The sequence below is a fragment of the Xiphophorus maculatus genome, chromosome 14 (genome assembly GCF_002775205.1).
Source record: "Xiphophorus maculatus strain JP 163 A chromosome 14, X_maculatus-5.0-male, whole genome shotgun sequence".
NCBI lineage: Eukaryota > Metazoa > Chordata > Actinopteri > Cyprinodontiformes > Poeciliidae > Xiphophorus > Xiphophorus maculatus.
The window spans coordinates 14,893,540-14,919,669 of NC_036456.1; the positions used below are offsets into that span (position 1 = coordinate 14,893,540).

Genomic DNA, 26,130 nt, shown 5'->3' on the forward strand with positions numbered 1-26,130 from the left:
TAATGACCCCCCCATGCCAGATTAGCAATCAGCAACCTGTAGAAAAGCCTGGTACAGCTGCCAACTCTTATAGACTCAACACAAGTCCAATCACATTTCCTCACACTGCAACTCTTGATTATAATATAGTTGTCAAGCTAGAACATACAAATATGAACTAATAATGCATGTTTGTTATTATGTTTGCTCTAGCTGTTGTGCTAGCAGATTTGACTATCATCTTGCACCCTTCCTCTTCAGTAACACTTGATACAAAGACCCTTTTAATGCATCAAGGAATGTTATGAAAAAACCTGACTGTGATGCCTTTTTAATATTTTCACATTGCTACAATCCAAGTTTTACAATTGTAATTTTTTAATGAATTGTATGTAACATAATTGCGAAAGATTAACTGGAAAATTAACCCTCCACACAGCTCCCTGAACCAATAATCTCCAAGGTGAGAAATGGCATCAGAGCTGATAGGGAGATGTACAGCGCAAATACAGGACAACCCTTGAAGGTCACAACAGCTTCAAGAATACATACAGCACAAGCTCAGTTTACAGCAGCCTACATTATACTGTACTGCAGTCCAGTACTGGTGCATATATAAGTTTTTTTAATGAGAGTTTTGATGAAAAGCTTTTCAACAAGTCTAGACAAACGTTTTGTGAAGAATTAGAAGTCAAAAAATTTGACTGCAGCACAATGTATGTCTTTTTTAGTCACAATTTTCATAATAAAAAGGAACACCCATTATTAAACTTGAATTTAGTGGGGGTTTTTTAAAAACTGCGTTTTTATTTCTGAGAAGGGACAAAAGAAAGGAAAAAGTTAGGCAGGTTGGAATAACAAAACAAAAAAGAAGAAAAAACACCAAATGTTGAATTTGCATGGTACTTGCTGAAGACATAACCAGTTTTCCATTCTTATTTAAGTTGATTCGTAACGTTTGCCTGAGTCTTAGCAAAGTGGCAGAGTAACACAGAAATTACAGGGTGGATAAGAGAGAAGCAAAAAAAAAAATATATAGATCATGAAAGGAATTGGGCAGTATTGGCTCTCTGATGGTAACTTGTTTTCTTGGCCCTGGTTTATCTGGAGGTTTTTTTTATTACTTCTTTTCTGTAGAGTTTTAAAAGACTTGCCTCTGGAATGACCAAGATACATATAATGTCTAACATTTGGTCTTTCTGATGCACAGTTTCTGAAGCCATATTGCATATTCGCGTTTAGAGGTTATAGCTACAGAATATACACAATAAAGCGATGGATAAAACTTCTATGGAGATTGTCTGACCTATTGCGAAATATTGTCAAATTGATTCCAGGTTTTTACTGGGATTTTCTAATATGTGATTATGCCATTTATTTGTCGCTTTGGTTTTATATTTGGGACTGATTTCCTACTGGAAGGTAAGCCTCTGCCCCAGTTTCAAGTTTTCTGCACCCTCCCACAGCCTCATTAATTGTTCTCCATTTGCTTCCCATATCATCCCATCAATTAATTTCCTTCTCCAGCTGGAGAAAAAAAATTGAATAAATTCAGGTGTAACACCAGCAATGAGCCATGTTGGTTCACACAGATAAAGATATAAAAAATATATAAAACAAAATGAGGAATAATGTACTGTACATAAACAGGCTTATAATATAAAAGTACTGTGCAGTTATACCAGAAACTCTGATCCAAGGAATTTCCCAAATTAACAGGATAATTAAAAACAACAAAAAAAAACAACAACTTGCATGTGTACTTCTGCATTAAAAACAGACTTTTTAACAATATGTGAATAATAAAATTGCGCAGAAATTACCAAATAATTTTTGGAAATTTCAGTTGTTAACTTTTGAAAAGATAACAATAAAATATAACCACAAAAAGAGAGTGAGAGAAAAGAGAGAGAGAGAAATCCATAGTATAGCTACATTTTTCATGTTGTAATTCCCAATTTTTTAATATTTTTAAATAAAGATAACCAAATTTCTTGCATTGGCATGAATAAATGGGTTAACTTTTAAACTACAGCAAACAGTTCAACACTAGAAGTGCTGGAGTTAGTCCACTTTGACATTTACCTATGCAGTCTAGAGATAGGCCAAATGACCTGAAGGATTGCTTTTGTTCTGTAAATAAGGCCATTACCTTATAAGTACCCTGGTAATGGCCTCAACGCATCTCACAGTTGCACAATTGTTCCTTAGACTTCGACTTAGTCTTAGACTGGATAATGCAGCACAACATCAGCTGCAAAAGGTCACATCTCTCCAAAAACACTTCATGTATGCTTCAAAACTAGACTGAAGAGCATTACCTACAGGAGATCTGATCTCCTGTTGGTATCATAGATACCCACCCCCAACATGGACTATTCACACTCCTACCTTCTGGCCTGACGGTCAACGACCACATTTACATTTGAAGAATGGATGCTAATTTGAGCTATCAGAGTCGTCAGTTTGGACTCAGGTTCTTTTGGCACTGTTTCAGTAAGTCTGGGGAGAAATCGAAAACCTAGCACTCCTAGTGTCAAGTGGTCAGATCATATCTGTGGAAAATATTTATAAGTCTATAGTCCAGTATTTAATTTGATAAATAGGTAAACATATAAATAATCAAATTAAAAATATTACAGAAATAAAATAATTTATACATTTCAAATTTTTTTTAAAACAAATTAGTTAAAGCTATGGACGGAGCAGAATTCACATTTGCATCGGTCTTAAAGTATTTCCCATGTACTCATATTTTAAAATCTACCTGGTCTACATCAGCATAAAAACAAATTGATCTATTTTCCAGAGTGTAACCTTGAAAGTGAAGACTTGGGTCAAGATGGGATCTTAAATATTTTTTAAAATGGACAGTTTATATGTTGGTTATGTGTAATACCTTACCTAAACCTTTTCGACATATGCCTGCTTTATTCCTTACTCATCCAAACAAATTGTTGCATCTGCAAATATGTAGTAAATTAGTTTATTGTCGTATCAGATTCGTGGTTGCTATGGCACCGGGAGGCAGGCCAGGTTGGTGCGTTTGGCCCCAATGGGTGTGAGGGCCGCCAGCAAGGGGCGCTTTTCAGCTCCAGCTGAACCGGTGGTGAAAATGTCCACAGAGAGGATCGAGTTACTCTACGCCCCATCTTTAAGCCCCGGTCAGTGCGCCGTTAGCTGCAGGACAACAGAGGAAACCAAACGGGGAGGAAGACTGGCTGTCTGGGAAAGAAACAGCTCTACCCTCATGTAAGTAACTCGTTGAGGACATTTTTCGCTTGAGAAAACGTCCACAAATGTTTGGTGAATGACATTTGTAGCTAAATACACGCAGGGCCTTTGTTCGTTGCAGTGTTGGCTAATTAGAAGGAAATAATGAGGCGCCTGTTGCTGCTGCTGTCGGGAAATGTCTGTTTTAAACAAGGTAAAACCGGATTTATACTTTTGTTTCAAACGTAAAGCGTGCCACTGCGGCGTAAAACAGCGACCGCAGCCGCTGTTCTGTCAACAAATCTCCTGTACTATCAAACTTCTGCTCGGAAAGCCTGTTGCTTTTTCACTCCATGGAGAGATGGGGAGGAAGGAGCAGGAGGAGGAGTTGAAGAAAAGCGGATTGACCCAGACTAGTCTGTATTCAAAATACTAGCAAACATCGACTAGATTTACAAGCACTACTAACCAAAATAATAGTCTTTTAGCCACAGCGCAGCACAGCTCCCACTAAACCATAGATGTTACATTTAGAGACATTTATCGCCTCCCCCCAAAACTCCCTGACGTGTTTGTGGTTTAAGTCTCAGGCGTTTTAAAGTTAAAAGCTTTGTCAGACGTTGGGTGAATCATTACAAGCCACCTCAAGGGTAAAGCATTTCCTGCTTTATTGGAGAAACACGGCAGCTCTGCTTGCAGTAAATGTCAACATTATTTCACATGCTAGTGAAAAAAAATGTTTTTGTTTCATTATTGCTGTAAACACATGGCTGGGAGGTCAGAGTGCAAAAAGATAGGAAAAAAAAAAAAACGTAAAAGAAATATACTGTGGAGAACTTTAACAATCTACAGCCCTATATGGTTCACATCACCTGCTTTAGAGCTTTAGTTATTTGGCCAGTCGCCTTTAACTTGTGATGCGTCTCTGAGTCATGCCTTAACAAAGTCCTTTTGTTAAGTCTATTACAAGTTACAGTGCGGGGGAGTGGAGAGTCATCACGTCTTATTGTCCAAGGAATTTTCATTCTTTAAACTTTCTTACAATTTGTCACAATTCAAGCACAGACATCAATGCAACATTTGAACTCCGGCATTGGTGGTTGTTAAGGAGCAATGCTGTTCACGAATAGCTAAAATCAGCAAGAAGACAATGTTTACAATCGCTTAATTTAATAGTGTAACACTAAATATACGTAGTTTAAATATGCGTTAATATGCACAATGGAAACTGTGTCAGAAGCTAACATCTACAGTCTTCTGTTTTTGTTAGTACAGCCAGTCAGTCCCAAGGAAAATAAATGGCACTCCTGGATTGGCTGCTTTGCAAATGCCAGCCTACAATGTGTCAAATAGCGTTGCGCCAAGGTATTTTAGTTTCCCACGCTGTATTTCATTCAGGATATTTTACTCTACACGAATAATTAGGAGTCACATTGCACAGAAAAATATATCTGAATCTGCATTAACTACACAATGAATAATCAAGAGTCCATATTGCATCACTGTGAAGTAAAAAAAAAGTACAAACTACATAATTTAATAATTTTTTCCAAATGAAGAGATGGGACTAAATACACGACAATCCTGGAAGAAAAATTGTTAGAAGCACTAATCCCCAACATACAACCAGCACTACAATTAAAGTGTTTAGATCAAAGCTTACTAATGTGATTGAGTGGCCTAGTCAAAGTCCAGACATGAGCCAAATTGATATTTGACAAGAATTGAAAATTGCTGTTCATTATCGCTCTCTATTCTTACCAAGCAAGAAAGAATTTGCAAAGAAAAAAATTTATTTGGTAAAGTTATTCTTCAAAACAGTTGCTGTTACGGGAGAAAAAAAACGTGATTTTATGAAGTAGTGACTCCGTGGAGGTTATGTTTCATTTTTCTTCCAATTCAAAGGAGAGCTCTAGCACTGTAATGGCCTTGCATAGAAAATAATAAAATACATTTTAGTTTCTACTGGTAATTTGACCAAATGTCAAAATCTTTTGACCTTTTGAGGCTCTTAGGGGTACCAATACTTCTATAAAGCATTTAATCTAAAGCCAGTTCACAAGACATACGAAGACGTCTCTTCTCTAATGCCGCATTTCCACTGAGCAGTACGTCATAGGTCGATGTGGTTTGGTATGCTATTTCACGGTTCAGCGTATTCAGGAGAACTTCTCCACCACCACCTGGACTCTCATTGGGAAGGCGGGGTTAAACCCGAATGCTTGATGTGGTGTCATACTCGTGAGGCGACAAAAGTGGTTACGTCTCATGCTTGTTGTAAGCAGCGACATTTGTCTGTTCCCTTGTCAACTGACTGTATTGTGTGACCACAGTAGCGCCACCCTAACTGTCTGACTCTGGGAATGTTGTGGTGTAGTGCAGTTGTATCGGCGTCTTAAAGGAAAACAGATAAAGTAGCTTTCCAAACCAAATCAGTTAGAACGAGGCAAACTATAATCTGGCTTTTAAGGTTGCTTTTCAGGTAAAGCAAAAGCATGCTTAGACTTTATTTTTCTAGGTTTTTAAAAAATATATATTATTTCACACTAAAGCAAAAGGTCCAAATAAATAATACCTCTCAGATTAATGATTATGATCATTAAGACACAATAAAGTACCTCATTTGTTCACTACAGCTTTTTATTATGTGCTCTTGCTTTACTTTGTTTTCCTGACCTGATAGCAAATTGCTCAATTTTGTGGGATTTAAATATGTTCCTGGTTTGCAAATCTTCTATGTTTAGTGTGATGAGTCATGATAAGAATGAGTAATTTCAGTTCCTCATCTTCATTATACGTCCTATGAGACAACAAACGTGACGAACAGAACCATCTCTGAGCCTGAAGAAATGTCAAGCTGTGGTTATTTTCCCAAAAACTGTGGGAGAAAAGCTTGAGCGGGAGGCTGGATTGATCACATGAGACGGGTGTTACCTTGGTTTCAAAATAACTGATAAAACCATTAGCCTTCGTAGGACTCATGATGATCTGTTCTGCAAATGTGAACATCCAAACGTCTGATAAGATCAAATGTGTTTATTCCACATTTTAAACCCTTTGACTGACTGAGGTGTAAGAAATGTAAATTACCTGGCTTTAATTAATCTAAGATTAATCAAACAAAAACAACAGTTTGCTACAGCAGAAATGCTTTCATTCAGACTAATCTTTATTGTAAAAGCTTTTTCTGTTTTTCTGTTTAACTACAATTTCAGAAAACATGACAGTGGAGGTGAGGTTAAATCAATGCCCTATTTCATCTATAAATAATGTTCATCCATTTAATCCAAATTAGCATCTGCGCTCCTATAGTTAAAGTAACAGAAATGTGTGAACTTGTCCTCAGATGATCTAACGTAGCATGTTGATCATTTTCAGGCCTTGAAAAAGGGAGAAAACTTCATTATCACCTGGCAGCTGAAAGATGATAGAAACAATTGGTAAGTTTCTCCTTTTTCTTAATTCTGACTTGAATTAGGTCCGTAAGCTGTTACTTTACACATGCATGTTCTTTTTTTTAGTCTCACGTTCATCTCATACCCGTTAAATGTTTCAAGTATTGCTATAAAAGCAGAAATCTGAGTCTACATGTGATTCTTCAATTTTCAAATCTGCAACTTTTGCTCAGTGAGTTACGTTTCATGTTTTGTCCTAGCTCTGCTTTTCACATTTGACTCCTGCCGAGCTTCCTGAAGCCATGTAAGATGCTCTGGCTGCAGTTCAAGACATGTGGATAAAACTGACTGCGTTGCCGTCTCGTATACTGTTGCGGAAAATGTTATTTATTTGTTTGTCCTTTGAAAGATTTATTTGTCACGCACGGAGGCAAATTCTTGCTGCCAACTTCTTTCGGTAAAAGCTGCCAACATGCAGCCCAGGTTTTATTTACAGCTTTGGAAACTCACACTTCACCTCATTTAAATGAACTAATATTCATAATAAAGGTAAACTTTGCCATTATTTATTTAGAGGGGTTTAATCATTGTTTAGGTGTCTTAACAGAATCAGATACCTTTTCCTTTAAGTGGCTTGGCCAACAAATTCAACGCCAGATCACTTACTGCTTTGGTTCCTCTGACCGAACCCAGGCAAAAACTCTCTTAAAACAAATTGTGTCTTTACTGTAATTGACTGTAATATGAACCATTGAAAAGACTGGTTCAATGGTTAACTCTGAAGCAGTTATTTGCTTTAACTGCTTCAGAGTTAAAGCAAATAAATTATTTTCTTGTTCCTGGAATTTATCTTATTCACAAAGTTTAGTAAGGTTCTTTGTTGGTATATTTCACTCTAGATTCAAAGTTTGCCTGCAAAACAGCAATCTGTGCTTTCCTACTATTTTTAACATGCCTCCGGACTTCTCTGTTTTATTGGTCAAAAGCAAATAAAACTAGAACGGCTACATGTCATGGGCTGGTAGGACTCTTCATTATCTATGTTGAGGCAAAGATGATGAAAACAACAGAGCTACGTGCTTAGAACCAGAAGCGAGCAAGAACTAAATCTGTTCAAGCTCAAGTGTTATTGCCCTATTTGCAATCTTTGTTGCAACAATAAAGCTTCTCAGTTCAAAAAGAGCTCCAGCCCATTGTGCGTGTCCTGCTTGGTGTTAGTCACAGTTGGTCAGCTACAGAAATTGCTTTATTTTTGCTCAGAAGACTCCTGGCTGGCTTTTTCTCGCTAACAAGCCGCTCTGGAGTCGCTTGATTTGTGAAGCTTATGTGGGGTCCAGCCTGCTTCTCTTATCTCTTCGTCCTGATAGCCATTCTCTGCTCCCAGGCATACCCACTATTGACCCTAACAGCAAGAAAAGGAAGCAGAGCTTTTCTGTCAACAAGCAGAGCGTTAAAAATGGAGTTTTTACTTTTGTGCAAAACCTGTGGCGACACGATTTTGATACAGTAAGGTCTGTTAAGCATCAATCAGCCTTAGCTAAGCCTCGTTTGTGGATGTACAGCTCTATCCCTTCATTCTTGTGGGTTTCATGCATAAATGGATGTCAGAACTGCACGAGTAAAAGTGAAAAAAAGAAACTCTTTTAAAGCATAATACCCTATATAAGAAAAAGGAAAAAAAACAATGTACATGTCTTAACTTCCCTTCCAGCGTTCACAGTCTTTTCTAATAAAGAACTGTCTCTCCCACGCCTGCTTCTCTCTACCTCCACGCCTGCGCTTCGGCCGGCTCTGTCACTGAAATATGCGACGGCTTGCAGATACCCAGCGTGCCTTGCAGGCGGTGGAGCGTCTCCAGGCCAAACTGAAGGAGCGGGGGGAGGTGCCCACCGAGGAGAAGCTCAGCCTGCTCAGATCGGTGCTTCAAAGCCCACTCTTCCACCAGATCCTGGCCTTGCAAAAGTCTGTCCAGCATCTCAGAGATCAGGTTTGATATAACCCCTGCAATACCTCCTCTGACCTTATTTTTCTCTCTTTTTACCGCTTGAGTTGGTACTGCAGCTTACTCACCATTACTTTACGGCAGCATAAGAGTAATTATTACTTTCTCAGCACCCACAGTCTTGAAACATTTGCTTTTTCACAGTCAGAAACATATTTTATAGTTATTTTAGTAATGTTTGCTTTTCTCCATACATGGTTGGTGGAGAACTGCAAGCAGGACTTCTTATAGCTTTCTTTCAATGATGGCTTTGTTCTACAATAATTAATTAAATTAGAAATACACACAGGTGGATGATATTTATTAACTTCAGTTCTTTCGAAGGCTGAACATGTCCTGTCATCAGTTTGTCCCACCGTAACTCTGGAGTTTCACCAGAGTTACAATAAGCCTTTTCTATGTATTCATAAGTTCACAGTGGTACCATACTCTTTGCATTTAGGACAATTAGATTAAACCGTTCTCTATAAGCTTTTCAAAACTCCAGATATTGTTTTATAATCTGATCCTGGTTTAAACATCTTCACCGTATTAACCCTAATTTATCTGAGTTGGGGTTGATCAGATCTAATCCAGGTGAGTCTGAAGCTCATTGATTGCACATTATTTGATTTAAAGGCATCAAAGGGACCTGAAATGAATAAATCATATCAAAAGTTGTGATTTAATATGGCAAAATGTGAAAATGAAAGGGTGATTAATCCTTTGCTGCTATTTCCGCTCATTTTCTCAAAGTGGAGTATTAGAAAAGTTATTTAACATTTAATTGCTTTTGCCAACACTGAGTGTGGGCCTCTATGTTTAATTAGCTAGCATAATTTATATGGCTTTATACAAATAAGGCTCAGATTCCTCCCATTTCTAACTTCTTCATATCAGTAAAATTGCTCATCATGGCAAAAACAAAGATCTGATGCTAAAAGAGGAACTGCTTGCAAAAACGTGGAAATGGCTGCTGAATGACTATCATATTTTCACAAGTGACCTCCGTTTGGTCCATGTTGGAGGTGTGGACCCTGGACCTGATGGTCACTCTGGGGGAGTTTCAGAGATCTCGGAGACATTCCCAGAAGGATAGTCATCACTTCAATAAGCAGTCGCACCAAGATTTACGTCCCAGTTGCCAAATGGAAATCGTTCTTTAGTGAAAGCCAGAAAAATGTCCAATTGAGATTTGCAAAAAGAAAAAAAAATGTCTCTCAGGACTTTCTAGAGTGTTAGAAAATGATTTTAAATTAATATTACACTGACTGGCTTCTTGTTTTCATGTTGTGTCTCACACACTCGACCAGTCTGATAACCCACTTCACACTTTTTGTACATTAAAGTACGGTGAAAGCAGAATCGTGCTGATGATTGCCTTGTTTTGGATGGTAGGAGAGAAGTGTCATATCCAAAGACTGGGCTTTTTATTTATCCTCCTACAGGACAATGATACACATTCTTGTGTCCTAGTTGAAATGTATCTTTTGTCCAATTGTCTCTTTTTATCTAAGAAGTTTTGTTTTCGAGTGTAATCGGAACAAATATTCTTGACCTGTTAAAAAAGAAAATGGACAAACTCAGTACAGGACATCAGGAAGATTATATGTAGCCTATCAAATTCCTGATTTCTTCTTCCTATGTCTTTGCTGTCTTCACAGCAACCTCTCTTATTTAGTTTCTGCCTCACATCAAGACGCTGTGTTCCTCCTCTGCTTCCAGTCCTTATTTATCCCCAGTTGTGTTTTCTGTGGCCGAATTGCTATCAGGGTTCACACAAACCACATCCTACATCAGCAGAGATAGTTGGTACAAGTGGGAAAGTCATTTTTGTTCCTTTTGAGATGATTTTTCCCGCTGAGAGTGGATTTAGGTGGAAGTAAAGAGCTCTTAAGTCAAAGCGGAAAGGAACAGGGTAAGTATTTGAGAAGCAGGAGAAAATATGCGAGCTATGCAGTGGGAGGCACTGGGATGAGAGAGCTACCTCCCTCCTACAGAATTTTGATCATAAAGTGTCTTGTAACAGTCCTTTAAAAAAAAATAAATAAAAAATTGCTTTCGCGATTGAAGTTTCGCTCTTCATCATAGATTCCTTCCAGATCTAAAGCTGAACCACTTTTTTTCGAGCTAAAGGGACATATTTTAATAAAAGACGCAAATCTGCGAGTGTGTCTAACATCTTTATATTAGATTCAAACCCAACTGTGCTTGTTTGGCTCCCTAAAGCAGAAACAATTTAGAGAGGCATGTTGTGTTTTGTTCAGAGAAGAGAGCCAGACACAAAGGCATTCAGTTTGTCTTCTGGCTTCTGTTAGTTAGGCCTTGCTCGATCCATGTTGCCACGGTAACAGGGCCCCAGCTCCTCAATGAGAAAGAGGCCTGCACTGCCACCGCCGCTACTGCTATGTGAAGTGGGGCAGAAACAATTTCTTAAATGTGCAAGAACCAAACTGGAACTTTAATCCTCTTAGCCAGGCCTCGGCTAACAAAGCTCGCACATGAGGACAGCAACTTAGCCGCGTGCTACACTAACTTAAACCAGCCCGCAGGGTTTGGTTTGCAGCACTGATGCGTCCTGTTAAGTGGATTTTTGTTGCTTAGGACTAATCTGGGACTTTATTTATCTGAGACATTATAAACAAGTTCCAGATGCAAATTTAGGAACTCAAAAGGGATAGCTTTAGTTTATGTACATCCTCTTGAAGCCAATTTAAATCCTTTCGGCTAATAAAATCAGGAAAGCATTGTTTTGTACAGTTGTCTCATTTGTGCTATTCATCTGCCGCACAGCTAAAAGTCGGCGCACTAATTAAAACTCGAGCATATTATGGAATCCAGATGGCCTCCCTCCCCTCCCTGCCATGATAGAAATATTGTATTTGGAGCAGAGTCGTTGTTGGAACGTCGGCTAAGAGCCATTATCTCCTCAGGGATTAGATGGCCACAGATCCAGCTAATCGTGGTGGGATAACAAGCTATCCACTGTCCCAGTGGTTTTAGGCTGCCCACAGTCAGAAGCTTATTCTCTAAAATTAAACTCTTTAAATGTTTACGTTCACAGCAATGTAAACATTTAACGTTTACGTTGCTGTACTTTAAATGTAGAACTAGGTATGTTTAAAGTACCTAGTTCTACAAAAATGGAACTAGGTAAATATTACACAACAACCTTTTTTCCTCTTTTTTAAATTTTTTTATTCCAGCTTTCAGTCAAGCCACTACACAAAACTAAAATTCTTGGTTTTAATTGCTAGCAGGAGCTTTTGTTTAAGGATCTGTTTAGAAGAATATAGTGGCACGTAGCTCACGAGAAGTTTTTCTGTAAAATTTATATTTTTATTGCATTAATTTCATACAGTTAACATTTGACTTAGTTTTAGGTATGTAAAAAAAGTGCGTAAAACATTGCTGCATTTATAAATTTGGTTTTTCTTTTTAACTTGATGTGTTTTGTGTTATTTTATGGATTCTACTTTTCTCAATATAGCGCTTCACAAAAGATTTCACACCCGTTTTACACTTTCTTACACTGCAACCACAGATTTCAGTGCATTTTCTATGAATTGCATATGATAGACAAACAAAGCAATAAATTAGGGATGAAGTGGGAAGAAAACTCACAAAGATAAATCTGCAGTGTGTGGTTTGCATTTATATTTTTCCTTAAAGTCAATACATTGCAGAATCACCTTTCTCTGCAACTAGAGCTGGTAGTCCTTTGTGGCATGTCTCTACTAGCTTTGCAAATATAAAGACTGATGCTAAATAGCTCAAACTGTCAGATTGGACTCTGTATCCACATTCCCATCCCTAACTTGCCTGCTGTGCTCCTTGGTCTTCATGATGTGGTTCCTTCTTTAATGGCATCTAGCAAACCACTGTGGCCTTCACAGAACAACTGGAAGTATGCTAAGATGAAATTAGAAAGATGGAGTCAGTTTACCAATTAGACTGGCTTTATAGGCAATTGTTTGCTCTGGATTTTTTCTTTGGGTGTCAAACTAAAGGGCATGTTTGTATCATTTTTATTCCATTTTACCAGTTTGTATTGTTTTTCATTGAAGTAAGTGGCTATAACAGGGCAAAATGTGACAGAGAATCTATATATTCTTTTTATTCTTGCAGGGTAGTATCACATCATCCAGAGGAAGTGACCTCAATGATCACAGCATCAAAGCCAATGGCAGCCATGCTTCCTATTCGGATGACTCCGCAACTTCACATATCAACGGGAAAACCTCTTTGGAAGAATTTGAAGGCATTATCCACTCTATGGCCCAGGTAAAATCACATGAAGGGTGTAATTTTGAGCAAAAAGAGAATCAGCCCCCAAATATCTCTGAGTTTTAATTTTAAATTCATGTATTTGTGTTTGGATGACAAAGGGTCGCTATGTGACAAATGTGGAGCTGCAGAAACCAGCGTCAGGGGGTCTCGGCTTCAGCGTGGTGGGGCTAAAGAGTGAGAACCGTGGAGAGCTGGGAATCTTTATTCAAGAAATTCAACCAGGAAGTGTTGCCTACTGGTATGTAAAAAAACTGTTAACATGGCAGTGTTGACTTTAGGTACATATTCCAAAATTATGGATGTTTAGTCAAATTTTGCCTGAATTACCTAGTTACCATAATACCTTTGGATTAGACATTATTGATCCCATTTAATTTTCCAGGATTAGTGTAATCCATCCAGTTTTGAAAACTGAAAATTTGTGTCTAGAAAATGACTTGAAACATATGTAGGGACCCAATTTTGTGGAAAACAGCAGGAAACTACTCACCAATTTTGTGCATTATATCCTTTTTCTCTCTGAAAGTGACGGGAAGCTAAAGGAAGCGGACCAGATTCTGGCGATAAGCGGTCAACCTCTGGACCACACGGTCACCCACCAACAAGCCATCAGCATCCTGCAGAGAGCTTCAGAGAAGGTGCAGCTCACCGTGGCCAGAGGGCCGATACCTCAGCTGACCAGTCCAGTTGTGTCACGCACACCCTCTGCTGCTAGCACGTTATCAGCCCACTCCAGCAAGGTACAAAAAGAAAATATACACATACAGGACATTAGTTTGGATTTCACTGAATTTTACTAATTTCGCCAACACCTTTGAAATGTTCCCGTTTTATGGATAACACATCCAAATCAGTGTTTTTATTTTATTTTATTTTTTCCCAGTGGCAGCACGTGGAGACGATTGAGTTAGTAAATGACGGCACTGGTCTCGGCTTTGGGATTGTTGGAGGAAAAACTACGGGGGTTATTGTCAAAACCATAATTCCTGGAGGCGTCGCAGATCAGGTGATTGCACTGGTGTATTTCAGTTGGGTTTAGGATCGTCTAAGTTCCTAACTTTTGAAATCATGAAAACACATTTTTTAATCATAGGATGGACGCTTACGAAGTGGGGATCACATCCTGCGAATCGGAGACACCGACCTGTTTGGCATGGGCAGCGATCAGGTGGCCCAGGTCCTCAGGCTGTGTGGCAACAGGGTGAAACTGGTTGTTACCAGGGGGCCTGTGGAGGAGACGCCATCTGCCGTCATGTCTGTGGTGCTCCCCACTGTCACTGAGCAGCAGGTAAATGAGACTTTCACTAAAATATAGAAATGACAGTATAAAATGCAATACAACAGGTTCTCATTTTTTGCTACATCTGTGCTGCATTCTCAAATTACTGCTGAAAAATGTCAGTTATGCATTACATTTTCAGTACTGCACATGTTTTATTAACCCAATATATTAATTTATTAAGAATAATTTTATTTAAACTATGTTTTTTATTAAATAATATACATACAATTCTTGTACTCCCCAGTATCTATGTGAGTACAGCCATCAGTGCCCATCTATAGAATGCACATAATAGCTCCTCCATAACAAGTGGTTTACTGCACCGTATACACAGATTATACTCATTATTTTTCAGTAATTATACAGTGTAAGTCCTTGTAATTCCACTGGCTGACGTGCATCACAGATAGCCGTCAGCTTCAGGTGAGTTGCTTCTCACTAATATGCAGTTCTCTCTTCCAGTCTGTGGTTTGTTTGTTTAAGGCGTTAATTTAGACAGAACCTCACTGCCAGACTGTGTAAAAATACTGCTGAACATCTTTCACTTCAAATAAAGTTGGAAGACTGCATTTAGTTGTCCAATATGTTGAAATGATCTGACTAGTTGGATTTGTGCTATTCATCATGTGTTGGGTTGAGGTGAAAAAAAAAACTAAACTGGTTCCCTGTATCAATACTTAGATATTTTTTATTTTTACAAATAAAATGCTTGGTCTGTTATTTTCACCTCCTGCTGTCTGTTGCATCACTCACTAGCTCAGAGTTAGTGTAACATTTGTAATGCACCAATGGGAATTTTGTGGCCAATTTCAAGTTTTTATAAATAATAAAGCAACAATAGAAACAGAGAGTGTGAAAGAGAGAGCAGTTCTTACATTTATTTTAATCATTTTAAAACAAAAAAAAAATCCACAAATAAGCACATATTTGGCAAATAAGTTAGAGATACAGTCCAAAGAAAAATCTGAATAGGTGAATCTGCAAATAGTGAAATCTTGGAGATTTCATGGGAACTGAGACAATCACAGAAATAAACACAGAAACCAGAAAATTGTGCCCAACGGAACACGACCCAACATGAGAATGACTCAAAGACTAAACAAATCCTCAACATAACCAGATACCTTCACTAATTGGAAAAAGATCAAAATTTTCTGATTCCCTACTGGTGGTCATTAGTCAGGGTCAATCAAGCAATAAACCATTTATGGTCACCAGCCTGTTTCTCAGAATATCTCCGCATTACGCTGGGGAAAAAGAAAATACAAAGCTCTTAGCCATACACTTCAAACATAAAATTTTGGGCTGATATGAACAGTTTTAAACCTTCATACATTTTTAGGATTAACAGTTGAAAATAATTAAATACACCAGGAAGTTGCATAAGCTGTGAAGAAGCACGGAGGTGTCAATTTATTTCTGTTGAAATGTTTCGAGGATATGCACTTCAATATCCATTCTGTACCATAATCATGATGCAAAGATGAGTAACTTTTATTTACCCACAATAATAGAATTGTTTTAGTTTTTCTCCATTCAATGCAAGGTTAAAAGAAAAGGTTTTTGCTAATCTTGCTTTTGTTGACATTTACTTTAACAGGGAAGTGAAGAAGAGGAGATTGAAGCATTTGATGTGAGCCTAAGCAAGAACACACAGGGACTGGGCATCACTATTGCTGGCTATGTTGGCGATAAGAATTCAGGTGAGAATAAAGTGGAGGTTGAGTTCAGTTATTATCATATGACAGGATATCAAATTATATGCATGTATTTATATAAACACGGGTTTTTGTGGAAGTCACAAGCAAAAAGAAAAACTGCTGAATAATTAATGGAGTTATATAATTTTATAGGGGTATTTCTGTGCCAGATTGTGGACTCACAATCAAACAGTCCCTCCGAGATGCTGATTCATCTATGCACACATTAAATGTTTTTAATATTGCCATGATCATCGTTGTCAACTGGAAGAGAGTTTGAAAAGCTCCATGGAAAATATGATCAAAAAGACTAAATGAGGAGCAGCTCTGTATGGTGCCAGTCATGTTTTAATAAACATCGTTATAAAGGATATATATTCATTTGGTGGCGATTTTACCATCCTAAAGGAATGTTGGTTAAAAAATATCTACATTTTTTTTCTTGATAAAAGTTGCTCAACAATATATATATATTTGCTTGTTTATTGTGAGCTTATGTAACTCCCAAAGTTGAGCATATTTCAACTCAGAGAAAATAACTATAGTTTTAATTCCAAGGAGTTTAGTCTCACTCTTGCCTTGGCAACATACGCACGGCAGTATGTACATTGACAATATAGAGTGTTTAATAAAAACCAACAGGAATAAATGCAAAGGAAAACAGGTCAATGAAGGCAGGCAGACTAACAGAAGGAAGTAATAGAAACAGAGAGGCTTAAATACAAGAGAGTGTGATTGCTGACAAGATGGAGGTGGTTGATTACAAACAGGGTGCAGACGTGAGAGAAGATAAAGAGTAAAATAAGGAAAATAAAAGTAATGAATCCACAAACTGAACAGGGACTAAAAGGATCTAGAACCAAAGGGAAAACACTAACAAATAATATAAGAGAATCAAATGCAAAAATACAAGAAACAGAACAGAGGAATAAACTAGAAAACTCAATAGAAAGGAATTAATATATGGAAAGACCTGAAAAGCAGTACTTATGAAACTGTATGGGGCAAGACCTGTTAAGCAATAATAAGAAACACAAATATTCAAATATAGTGGAAATAGTGTGAAAACCGCTGATGCAAACACGAGGGGATAAAAACACATCAGGTGGGTTACCAGAATGGAGTTTGAACCACACTCTGTACCAGTAGGTAGCGGTAATGATTATATGATGGGGTTTTTGTCAACTGGCAATAAAAATCGAAAAGAAGAAGATAACAGTTGAGATGGAGAAATATGTTGACACAACTGAGGGAACTAGCTAAAGGGCATGACTAAATAAAACAAACATAAGCGAAAAGGTGTGAAAAACAAATGATTGGAAACCCTTTTGAACACTAAAGCAAAACTCCTTTGGGACATGATGTAAATATGGAAAACCTAAAAGTGAAATGATGTACAACCAATATCTATATCTAATTTCTCTTCATGTTTTTCTAAAGTTTAAAAGTAATTAAGATACAATTTCTGCTGAATAATTACAGTGAAATTATTTACATGACAAAATCAGTTTAAAGATGTGTAAATATTAGATATTATTTTTTTAAAAGTGCTAGATGTTTTACTACTGTACACCTGTACTTCTCTAAATATCATGTTTGACCTACACACATGATTTGTGTGAGTGTTTTCTAGTCTTCAAAAAGAAGATAAAGCACAGTGTAAAGTGCAAATTGCAAGTTGCTTAAGTTTAACTCTTAACTTTACAACTTGTACTGACTCCTCAGAGCCCTCTGGCATCTTTGTAAAGAGCATAACAAAAGACAGTGCAGTGGATCAGGATGGCCGGATTCATGTTGGAGACCAGATAATCGCCGTGAGTACCTTGATTATTCCCCTCGGAGGAAAGACTGTTTTTACTGTTTTCATTTGGTCTGGACTAAAATATGCAGTGAAAGGTTCAGGTTGCGTTTTGTGTTACATTTATCGCATTTACGCACTCGGCAGAGGGACGTTATGAGATGCATAATTTTGAATAATTCACAGTTTACAGATAGCAGCAGCTCTTTTTTGCAACCATGAATATAATGGAGTGTTTAATTAGCATATTGAGAAAATATGTTTTTAATATTCTTGCTGAGGATTTTTATGGTGCATTGTTTTCATAATGTTCAGACTGATTCCTCTAGTTTTATTCTGCTCTGTGAGAATCTTATAATTACTTAAATTCCTTTAATTTATTACCCATCTGAGAAGGATCTAATTAAATACTCCCAGCACATACTCCCAGCTCTCTCAATGTTTTCTACATAGCCCCTGGCGTTTACAAACTCTTAAATTACTTTAATTTCATTTTCTTGGAGCTAGAGTGCATTTGACAGCATTACTTCCCAAGAAATCTTTCTGACATTTTCATATCTGGGTTGACCCCAATGGTCGCCCCCTGTAGGTGGATGGCGTAAACATCCAGGGATGCACCAATCAACAGGCAGTGGAAGTTCTCAGACACACTGGCCAGACAGTCCACCTTAAGCTGATCCGGCGAGGCTTCAGGCCCGACGACGAGGAGGAACCCCCCACCGTGACCCCTATCGTCTCTATCTTGTCCCCTTCTGCCACCATCCCGACCACAGCCACCATCATGAAGGAGCTGGAGTTGGACAGGAGCACGGCTCAGCAGCCCACTCATGGTAGGAAAAAATTTATTTTCTAAAAAATACATACAGAAAAACAGAAAAACATACAGAAAAAAATGATCTATTATTCTGCTTATCTCAATGTGTCTAGAGAGGTTTTATCTTATGTGTAAATATGGCTTCGAAAACTTTTTTTTTCTTTTTTATGGGATCTCAGATTAAACATGCTATCTTGCTACAGTTAGATATTTTATTGTGAAAACTGATATTTCTTTGTATAATAAATTGACCTTAATTAAATGTAAAATTTATGACACACAAGGTGCTTTTGTTTCACCACACACCCATCTGGATTGTCCCAGTACAAATGGATTCCAAATGTTTACAGTAAAGGGTTATTCTATGGTTTGGTTAACCTAAGATAGCACTCCTTGTTGCAGCATACAGTTAGTTTTTCTTCATTGCGTTGTCCTCCCTACTTTGTGTCATAATTCAAAGTTTTTATTCCACATTGCTTAAAGTAAACAATCATTCTAAACTTTTTATATTTTGCTCTGACTGAAAATTAGGGCTAAGCTTATGCTAGTTCCTAATTTTTTGTAGCCATTTCCTGACTTTTGAAGATCAACACAAATCTGCCTTACTTGAATGGCTTGTTCTCTTGCCTTTGGCATTTGGAAGAATTTCACATATTTTTAGACAAGGGAAACAGGAAGTCATGGATTTCAATTAAGAAGCTTATTAACACTCTAATCAACGTTGAAACTAGGTGATCCATTAAAAATGCTTGTGTTTGTTTAACCTAGCTTTCTTGTTCTCCTTTAATGGGTCTAACAACTTTAATGAATGAGGATAAATCACATTTCTAAAAGTGTTTAAATTATATTAGAAACACCGGATTCTAATAAATGGACTTTTTTTTTTTTTTTTTTTACCATAGCCTCTAAAACCATTTCTTTTTAGTGTCACATTTGAAATGGGTTCTTATTTTTAGATTAAACCCCCTTAACTAATTTTTTTTTACTTAACTTTGTGTACAGGACAGTATTAATTTGTGCCATGTTTGTTTTAGACGTTTAACATTAATCAAGTTAGAGACAGGAAAGTGAAATGTTTTTGTCTCCAGCTGCACTGACGGAGCCTCCAGGGTTTTACAGAAGCAAGAAGCCAAGTTGCATAAGTGGCTTAGTGTCAACAAGGATTGATAGAAATTGGAAGTAATTAGATTTGGCATGGAGTGATAGTAGCCCAAAAGTCTGGACACAGACTTGATAAAAACTTTTATTTTTATGAGTGCTATGATACAAGTAAGAAAATGACAAATACAAAAACACATAAAAATTAAATAAATAAGATCTATGCATATTATATTGCTGAAGAGGCTGGTGGCGAAAACAGCTGGGCCCAGAATCTCCTCCACAGCTTAGGTCCTCCAACAAAGGGAAAAATGCTGAGACCTTACCAACTCTCTGCCGGGTTTCATAAGAAATCTTTCATTGCTATTTTATCCTTTGTTTCCACTGAGTGGTATGGAAAGGATTGATCCACTTTGGGATGCTATTTGTCTTTTTAAATTGTAAAAGAAACTACAACTGATCTGTACCACACCATCCCTGGGGCCCCTTCTGTTGAGTCAATAGAAATTGTTACTGAAATTCACTAAAATTGAAGGTATGGTAAGGGAGGAGCTACTGGTGCCACACAACACAGTCGATTGATTGGGGAACAGTGTGTCACATTTGTTGTCGCACAAGTATGACATGTTTGGGTTTATTCCCGTCTGCCTGGTGAGAGTCCAGCTATCAGTGGAAACAATCTCCTTAATTTCCCACACCACTGAACTTCACTGACCCATGCCGTACCACTCAGTGGAAACAAGAGTAAATAAACACTTATTTACTTAAATAAGTTTAACTTATTTATTTAAGTTAAACTACAGAAATAAAAAAGCGCAAAGTGCATTCAGCATGTTGTTTACAAAGTCCCGATCTGGTTAGATTTGTAAATCCTTCTTGCAACACTGGGGCAATGAGATCAGTACTGAGAACAAAGAAATCTAATCGTAGACTCTGATGTGCTGATGTTCATGAAGACAATTGCATTTTTGTGCACCTGTCACGGTTTCTCTGTGTTTCAGCAGCCGTCGTTGCTCAGAAGCAGTTCCAGACAACAGGAGAGGGATCTGATGTCAGCTCCGCTGTGGATCATCTAACAAAAGACAAACATGGTAGGAGGCTGGGATTATTCAAGTCATTCTGCCACAGAGCTACTGTTCCCACATTTAACAGATAAGGGCTATTGTTTACAGGACCACACAGACACACAATGGGAAGAAATACTGAGATGGGAGCAAAGCGCTAAAGTTAGATTTTTAGGCTGCCGCATATAAAAGAGGATTGATGTTTGTTTTTATAGAAAAGTTATTTTAAGTACTTAAAATATATTTACAATTAGGATGTTGTGATTCATGCTTTTTTTCTTTACATTAGGGCCGAAGTTAACCCCTACTGAAGAAGACGAACTGATGAAGAAATGGCAAGAGATTCTTGGTCCAAATAATGAAGTTGTGGTAAGGATGGATTATATATATATATATATATGTGTGTGTGTGTGTGTAGGGGTGTGTGTGTGTAAGAGTTACCATATTTGAAAAACAAAAGATATTGAGCACCTCACGAGTTATCATGATGTTGTCTGGGTGTTATAATTTCTTGTTTCCTCTGCAGGTGGCTCAGGTGGAGAAGTTTACTGAGAACAGCGGCCTGGGCATCAGTCTGGAAGCTAGCGGTGGTCATCATTACATCCGTTCAGTCCTTCCTGAGGGACCAGTCGGCCGCTGTACAAAGTTGTTTAGTGGGGATGAATTGCTGGAGGTAAACCTTTGCTCAAAGAAATAAAACCTTATTTTTGTCTTGATCTAAACATTGATTTTAGGGGATTTGTTCATGCTTCCATGTGATATAGCACTAGTATCATTTCGTAATGGGCTTTTTTTGTACAAATAGCTGCTGTAACAATAAATAAATGTTAACTTTTCTTTTCTTTAGAGAAGTTAAAAAACTAATTATTGGGTCAATAAGAAAATATTACTGGTTAAAATTGAAATGATTCCAAAAGTAAATGTGTTCAACATAAGTGCAATACAGGAACAGCATCATATCTACTATTGTATTCTTGATGTTCAGTCTTTAATCCAGGAGTTTCACCACAGCTCTAAGCTAGTCTAAATTTTAATCTCTAAAACAAATATGTAATTTCCAAGTCTACACAGTCTCACCAGCAACTTAAATCATTTTTAGAAATCTGTAATGTGGAAAGCTTTTTAAGAAAACAAAAACACAGTAGTTTTGCACAGTATCTAAGAGTGGACAGGGACTAATTTACTTGTCTTCATAAAATAAATAAACCATTGTGTTTGAACTTGGGCATATTACTTCCTCAGGGCCAAGTCTATAGTTCTTTAATAGTCCCGGAGAAGCCTGTGATGTTCAGCGGAAAATGTTTTCCAGCTGTTGAGTCTCACTAGAGTGGATTTTCTCACCTAACACCAGGTGTTAGAGTGTTGAAAGCATTAGTACCACAATCTAATTTCCTAATACAACGCAACCTGACTCTGAAGTGTTTATTTACTAAAGTCAAAGGTATTGGAGCTTTGTTTGTAGAGAACAGACTGTTGTTCTCAGGAGTTAAAGCTTAAAGATAGTTAAGCTTTAACTCCTATAATACAGGAAAATAAAAAAAAATTCAGTCAGCATGTCATGTTGGAAGTCATTGATCAGTTGCAATGAGTCCTAAAAAGGTCTAACTTCTACTAAAAATCTTTATTAATAAATATGTTTGTGGTAATTGAACTCATCCAATAATCTGACCTTCAACAACTGTCATAGTAATTGCACAAGACTCATTTCCCACTTCTGGTATGGTTATGCAGATGGTTTTGCTGATGAAATCTGTAAGTACACATGTAAAACAGCTGAGATTCAAAGATAAAGTGGTGACAGTTGTGGGCAGTTTTTGATCCAATATTTTAAAGTTAAAATTTCTTGACAATCCAAATCAAGTTATTGGTTTGATATTTTGTTATTTTAGCAGGGCATTTTTAGTCACAGTACATCTGAATCATAATGTTGTGCTGAGAAGTGAAGTGGTTGCTTGAAAGTCAGGCCTGAATGTCAGGTCTGATTAAAAAAAAAAAAGGAGTCTCCATGTGTTATAAAGTTAACACTGACATCTTCCTGTTTAGGTGAATGGGATTTCTCTGATCGGAGAGACCCATAAAGAGGTGGTGAGAATCTTGAAGGAACTTCCAATCTGTGTGTACATGACATGCTGCAGACCTGCTCCAGATATCCAGATAGATATGGATACAGTCCAACCAGAATCAGATGTGTTTCCTACAGAATATAAACTGAAGGTACAGTCATATATTTGTCTTTTTCTACAAAACATTTTCTGTTTAAAGAAAAAGACTAAAACACTAACAAACTATAAGGTTTTAGTAGCACGTTATGTAACATATTCATACATTTAAAACCTGGAGAAACAAATTTAAAGAAAACTAGTCCAACCTGACTGTCAGTGGCTCCTTTGGCTTTCCTCCTTGATAGCCATGATGGATTAAGACTTACTGATAAGAACAGGAGGCTTAAAGTTTATTAGAAACAGTCTCAGCAGCAATACCTCAGCAGTTGCCAGCATTACGGAGATATGAGACATCAAATACAGCTTTCCTTTGGGTAGAGGGGTTTTTCATCTCTGTAGCTTTATCTGTGATAATGTTCTGAAAGCTGAGCATCCCAGAGATGTTTCCCCTTTTTAACTACTGCCAGAAACCTGATCCACAAACAGACTTAGAGGGTAGGAGCCTGTGGGCTGGGAGGGAAAGGAAGGACGGCGTGCTGTCTCATTGTGGTTTTGGGTTTTTCCTCTCCCTGCAGAATAACATCAGCAGTGCACTGGTTTCTGAAGTTTCAGAGACGAATGACATAGAAGATCCACAGGATACAGTTACCGAAGAGGCAATTGGATCTCCTTTGGCCATGTGGGAGATGGAGATCCAGAATATCGAGCTGGAAAAGGGAGAAGGGGGATTGGGATTCAGTATTTTGGACTACCAGGTGGGACTACTTCCTTTAAAAATCTGTGAGAGGAAGCAGGTTTTTGTCTCATTTAGAATAAATCTTTTGTTTCTGTGTTTTCTAACTTCTAACACAATGGAGATCACCGGGTGATGTTACCGTTTTTACCGCCAGGACCCGCTGGATCCCTCCAAGACAGTGATCGTGATACGCTCGCTTGTTCCGAACGGTGTTGCGGAGATGGATGGCAGACTTCTGCCCGGCGACCGACTCATGTATGTGAACAGCACAAACCTGGAGAATGCCACCCTTGAGGATGCCGTCCAGGCCCTTAAGGGGGCCAAGGTTGGAAAAGTCCAGATTGGAGTTGCCAAACCTCTGCCTGTAAGCAACGTTATCTCAATTCTTGCTTTTGATTTTATTTTAGAGCTGTGTGAAATACTCAAATGTACTGCAGATCGTGGCTTATAGTTTAAAGAGGGTGCAAATGTTTTGGAATTAGTTATTTAATTTTCCAGCCACTGTGAGACTTAAGGAGGCAGACCTTTTCATGTCACACAACGTTGGGCCCAGTTACGAGGGCTCAACTTACAGACAGCTTGAATTTTTTATGCAGGAAAAAGTTGTGGAGGTAGGCTGCATGGTGTAGCGTTCCACCCAACCCTCTGTCTCAAAGGGTGATCAGCCCGGAACACTTTGCACGCTTAGTTCCATTATATTAGGGAATTTTCCATGAGCACCCACCCTCTTGAACACTTAAACACATGAAAGCACCTGTTATAACAGCGGGTCCATCGGACGGCATGTTTGTTGCTCCAGGCTCCCGAGATCTTTTTGCTATATCAAAAAAAAAAACAGCTTTCGTTTTTTTTCTTTTTCTACTGTAGAGATGCATTTTCCTGCATTGAATGTGCTGTTGGATTACTCAGCAAGACCTCTGGGCTGCTGGGGTTAGCTGGATTACTGAGCTGTAGGGAGCTCTCCTGCAGGATATGGAATGTGCTTTCTGAGGGGGATTTTTTGTCATATTGCCTTGACTCTGATGTGTGTTATCTTCCCTGTTTGCCTTGATCCTTTTCATATACAGATCCTTGCAAAAGTTACAGCCCTGGAACTTTTTCCACATTTTATCATGTTACAACTGCAAACTTTAATTGTTTTATTGGGATTTTATTTCATGACCTAACACAAAGTAGAACTTAATTGTGAAGCACTCCATTATGAAACCTAATTAAGTCCTTGTTGCTTATTCCTACCTCTCAATACTTCATTTATGAGGGGAATAATTTGTGGAGTGGGGAATGATCGACAAGAAATTGCTGTCCAGTGGTTGTTGACAGATTTATCTGAGGTATACTTGGAAATAAAAGGGTAGGAGCAGTGTTAAGATATATACAGATTAATATTTGTTAGTTAATATGCAATATAATGTAAATATAGCTCACACGTTTGAGGTTGTAAAGTGAGAAAATATGAACAGGTTCAAAGGGATTGAATATTTTGTCAAGGCACTGTATTTTTATGAGCTGAACCAATCAAGATAAGGAGCTTTTAACTGAGATTCCTTTCGGAGCTTTTCTGTTTCAAAATATTCTCATTTAGTTTTTTAACTTCAATCAATCCTAACCACTTCTTTTCATCTTCATCCCATACTAATACCTTCATCACTAGATTTGGTAACAGAAAAATCTCATTCCATAAAGCTGGAGACACTGAAAGAATTTCTCCACTTTCCTAGGGAATATGTGGATATTCCCATTCTCCACACCCTTTTGGTGAGCAGGAAATACCTTCATCACCCATCATCCATTCATTTGACTTCAGCAGTATTTTGATTGAAGAAGGAGAGGAAGGAGGACTGACTGAGGGCACCCTTTACCGAGCAGAACCTGCATTGGTTAGTTAGCTTTTGGAGACAAAAACAACTGCAAAAAATGAGAACACTTGAAAAGAGAAGCAGTTTGTGCTTCACTGTGATATTTACTTTTGTATAATTATTACAAAACATGGTCTGCTTAGTTGAAATTATGTAACAGCTCAGGGTATTTTGACAGAAAAAAATTTAATGAATGTTACAATGTGTTTTAGATAATTTTGCTGTTACATATTCATAACGTACCTTTTTGTAACTGCAAATCATGTTCAATAACTAACATTATTTTAGAGTCTCACTTAGATTTCAATCCGTTGTCCCAGATTGACACAAGTGAAGGAGACCTATCTGATGATAAGGTGTTAGATCATACTTACTCTGGGATGGAGGACGATACATTCCAGACATCAGTGATCGCTCTCCATGGCAGCAGCTGCAGTGCTGACTTGGATTGCCTGCAGTCATCCACACCCAAGGTAAAGAAAAACATTTCTCAAATCACAACTCCTGGAATAATGGAAATACTCTGTGTTTAATGCCTTCAGAGTGCTGAAACTTTTTTTTTTAACTGTTTTTACTACCTTTTTGTGCAATCCCTGTAGTTTTTAAAAAATATATATTTTCCAAGGAACCGTGGCAATTTTATCAGGCTTTAATAGGATGGTTTTGTGCTCTTGTTTCAGAGCCTGTAGTTTCTTAGCACTAAAAGAATCCATTAACGTCAGTGGCTCCAGTTTCAGCGCTACGTTGTTGAAAAGTTGAGAA

General features: G+C 37.8%; 1 protein-coding gene across 6 annotated transcripts in view; it reads left to right on the plus strand.

Annotated features, from left to right (window-relative positions):
* The first annotated feature begins 3,088 nt into the window (after window positions 1–3,088).
* The window catches only part of mpdz (multiple PDZ domain crumbs cell polarity complex component), a 52,618-nt gene continuing 29,576 nt past the window's right edge, over window positions 3,089–26,130 (plus strand). For all 6 annotated transcript variants that reach the window (XM_023346135.1, XM_023346136.1, XM_023346137.1 and 3 more), the window contains exons 1-19: window positions 3,089–3,231; window positions 6,571–6,632; window positions 8,408–8,574; window positions 12,697–12,852; window positions 12,957–13,096; window positions 13,385–13,598; window positions 13,742–13,864; window positions 13,952–14,146; window positions 15,741–15,843; window positions 17,566–17,654; window positions 18,228–18,468; window positions 20,552–20,641; window positions 20,904–20,983; window positions 21,141–21,287; window positions 22,658–22,828; window positions 23,352–23,531; window positions 23,667–23,876; window positions 25,231–25,389; window positions 25,689–25,841. In XM_023346135.1, coding sequence (XP_023201903.1) covers window positions 6,617–6,632; window positions 8,408–8,574; window positions 12,697–12,852; window positions 12,957–13,096; window positions 13,385–13,598; window positions 13,742–13,864; window positions 13,952–14,146; window positions 15,741–15,843; window positions 17,566–17,654; window positions 18,228–18,468; window positions 20,552–20,641; window positions 20,904–20,983; window positions 21,141–21,287; window positions 22,658–22,828; window positions 23,352–23,531; window positions 23,667–23,876; window positions 25,231–25,389; window positions 25,689–25,841 — 2,634 coding nt within the window. In that variant the 5' untranslated portion in view covers window positions 3,089–3,231; window positions 6,571–6,616. The remainder of the gene's footprint in view (window positions 3,232–6,570; window positions 6,633–8,407; window positions 8,575–12,696; window positions 12,853–12,956; window positions 13,097–13,384; window positions 13,599–13,741; window positions 13,865–13,951; window positions 14,147–15,740; window positions 15,844–17,565; window positions 17,655–18,227; window positions 18,469–20,551; window positions 20,642–20,903; window positions 20,984–21,140; window positions 21,288–22,657; window positions 22,829–23,351; window positions 23,532–23,666; window positions 23,877–25,230; window positions 25,390–25,688; window positions 25,842–26,130) is intronic.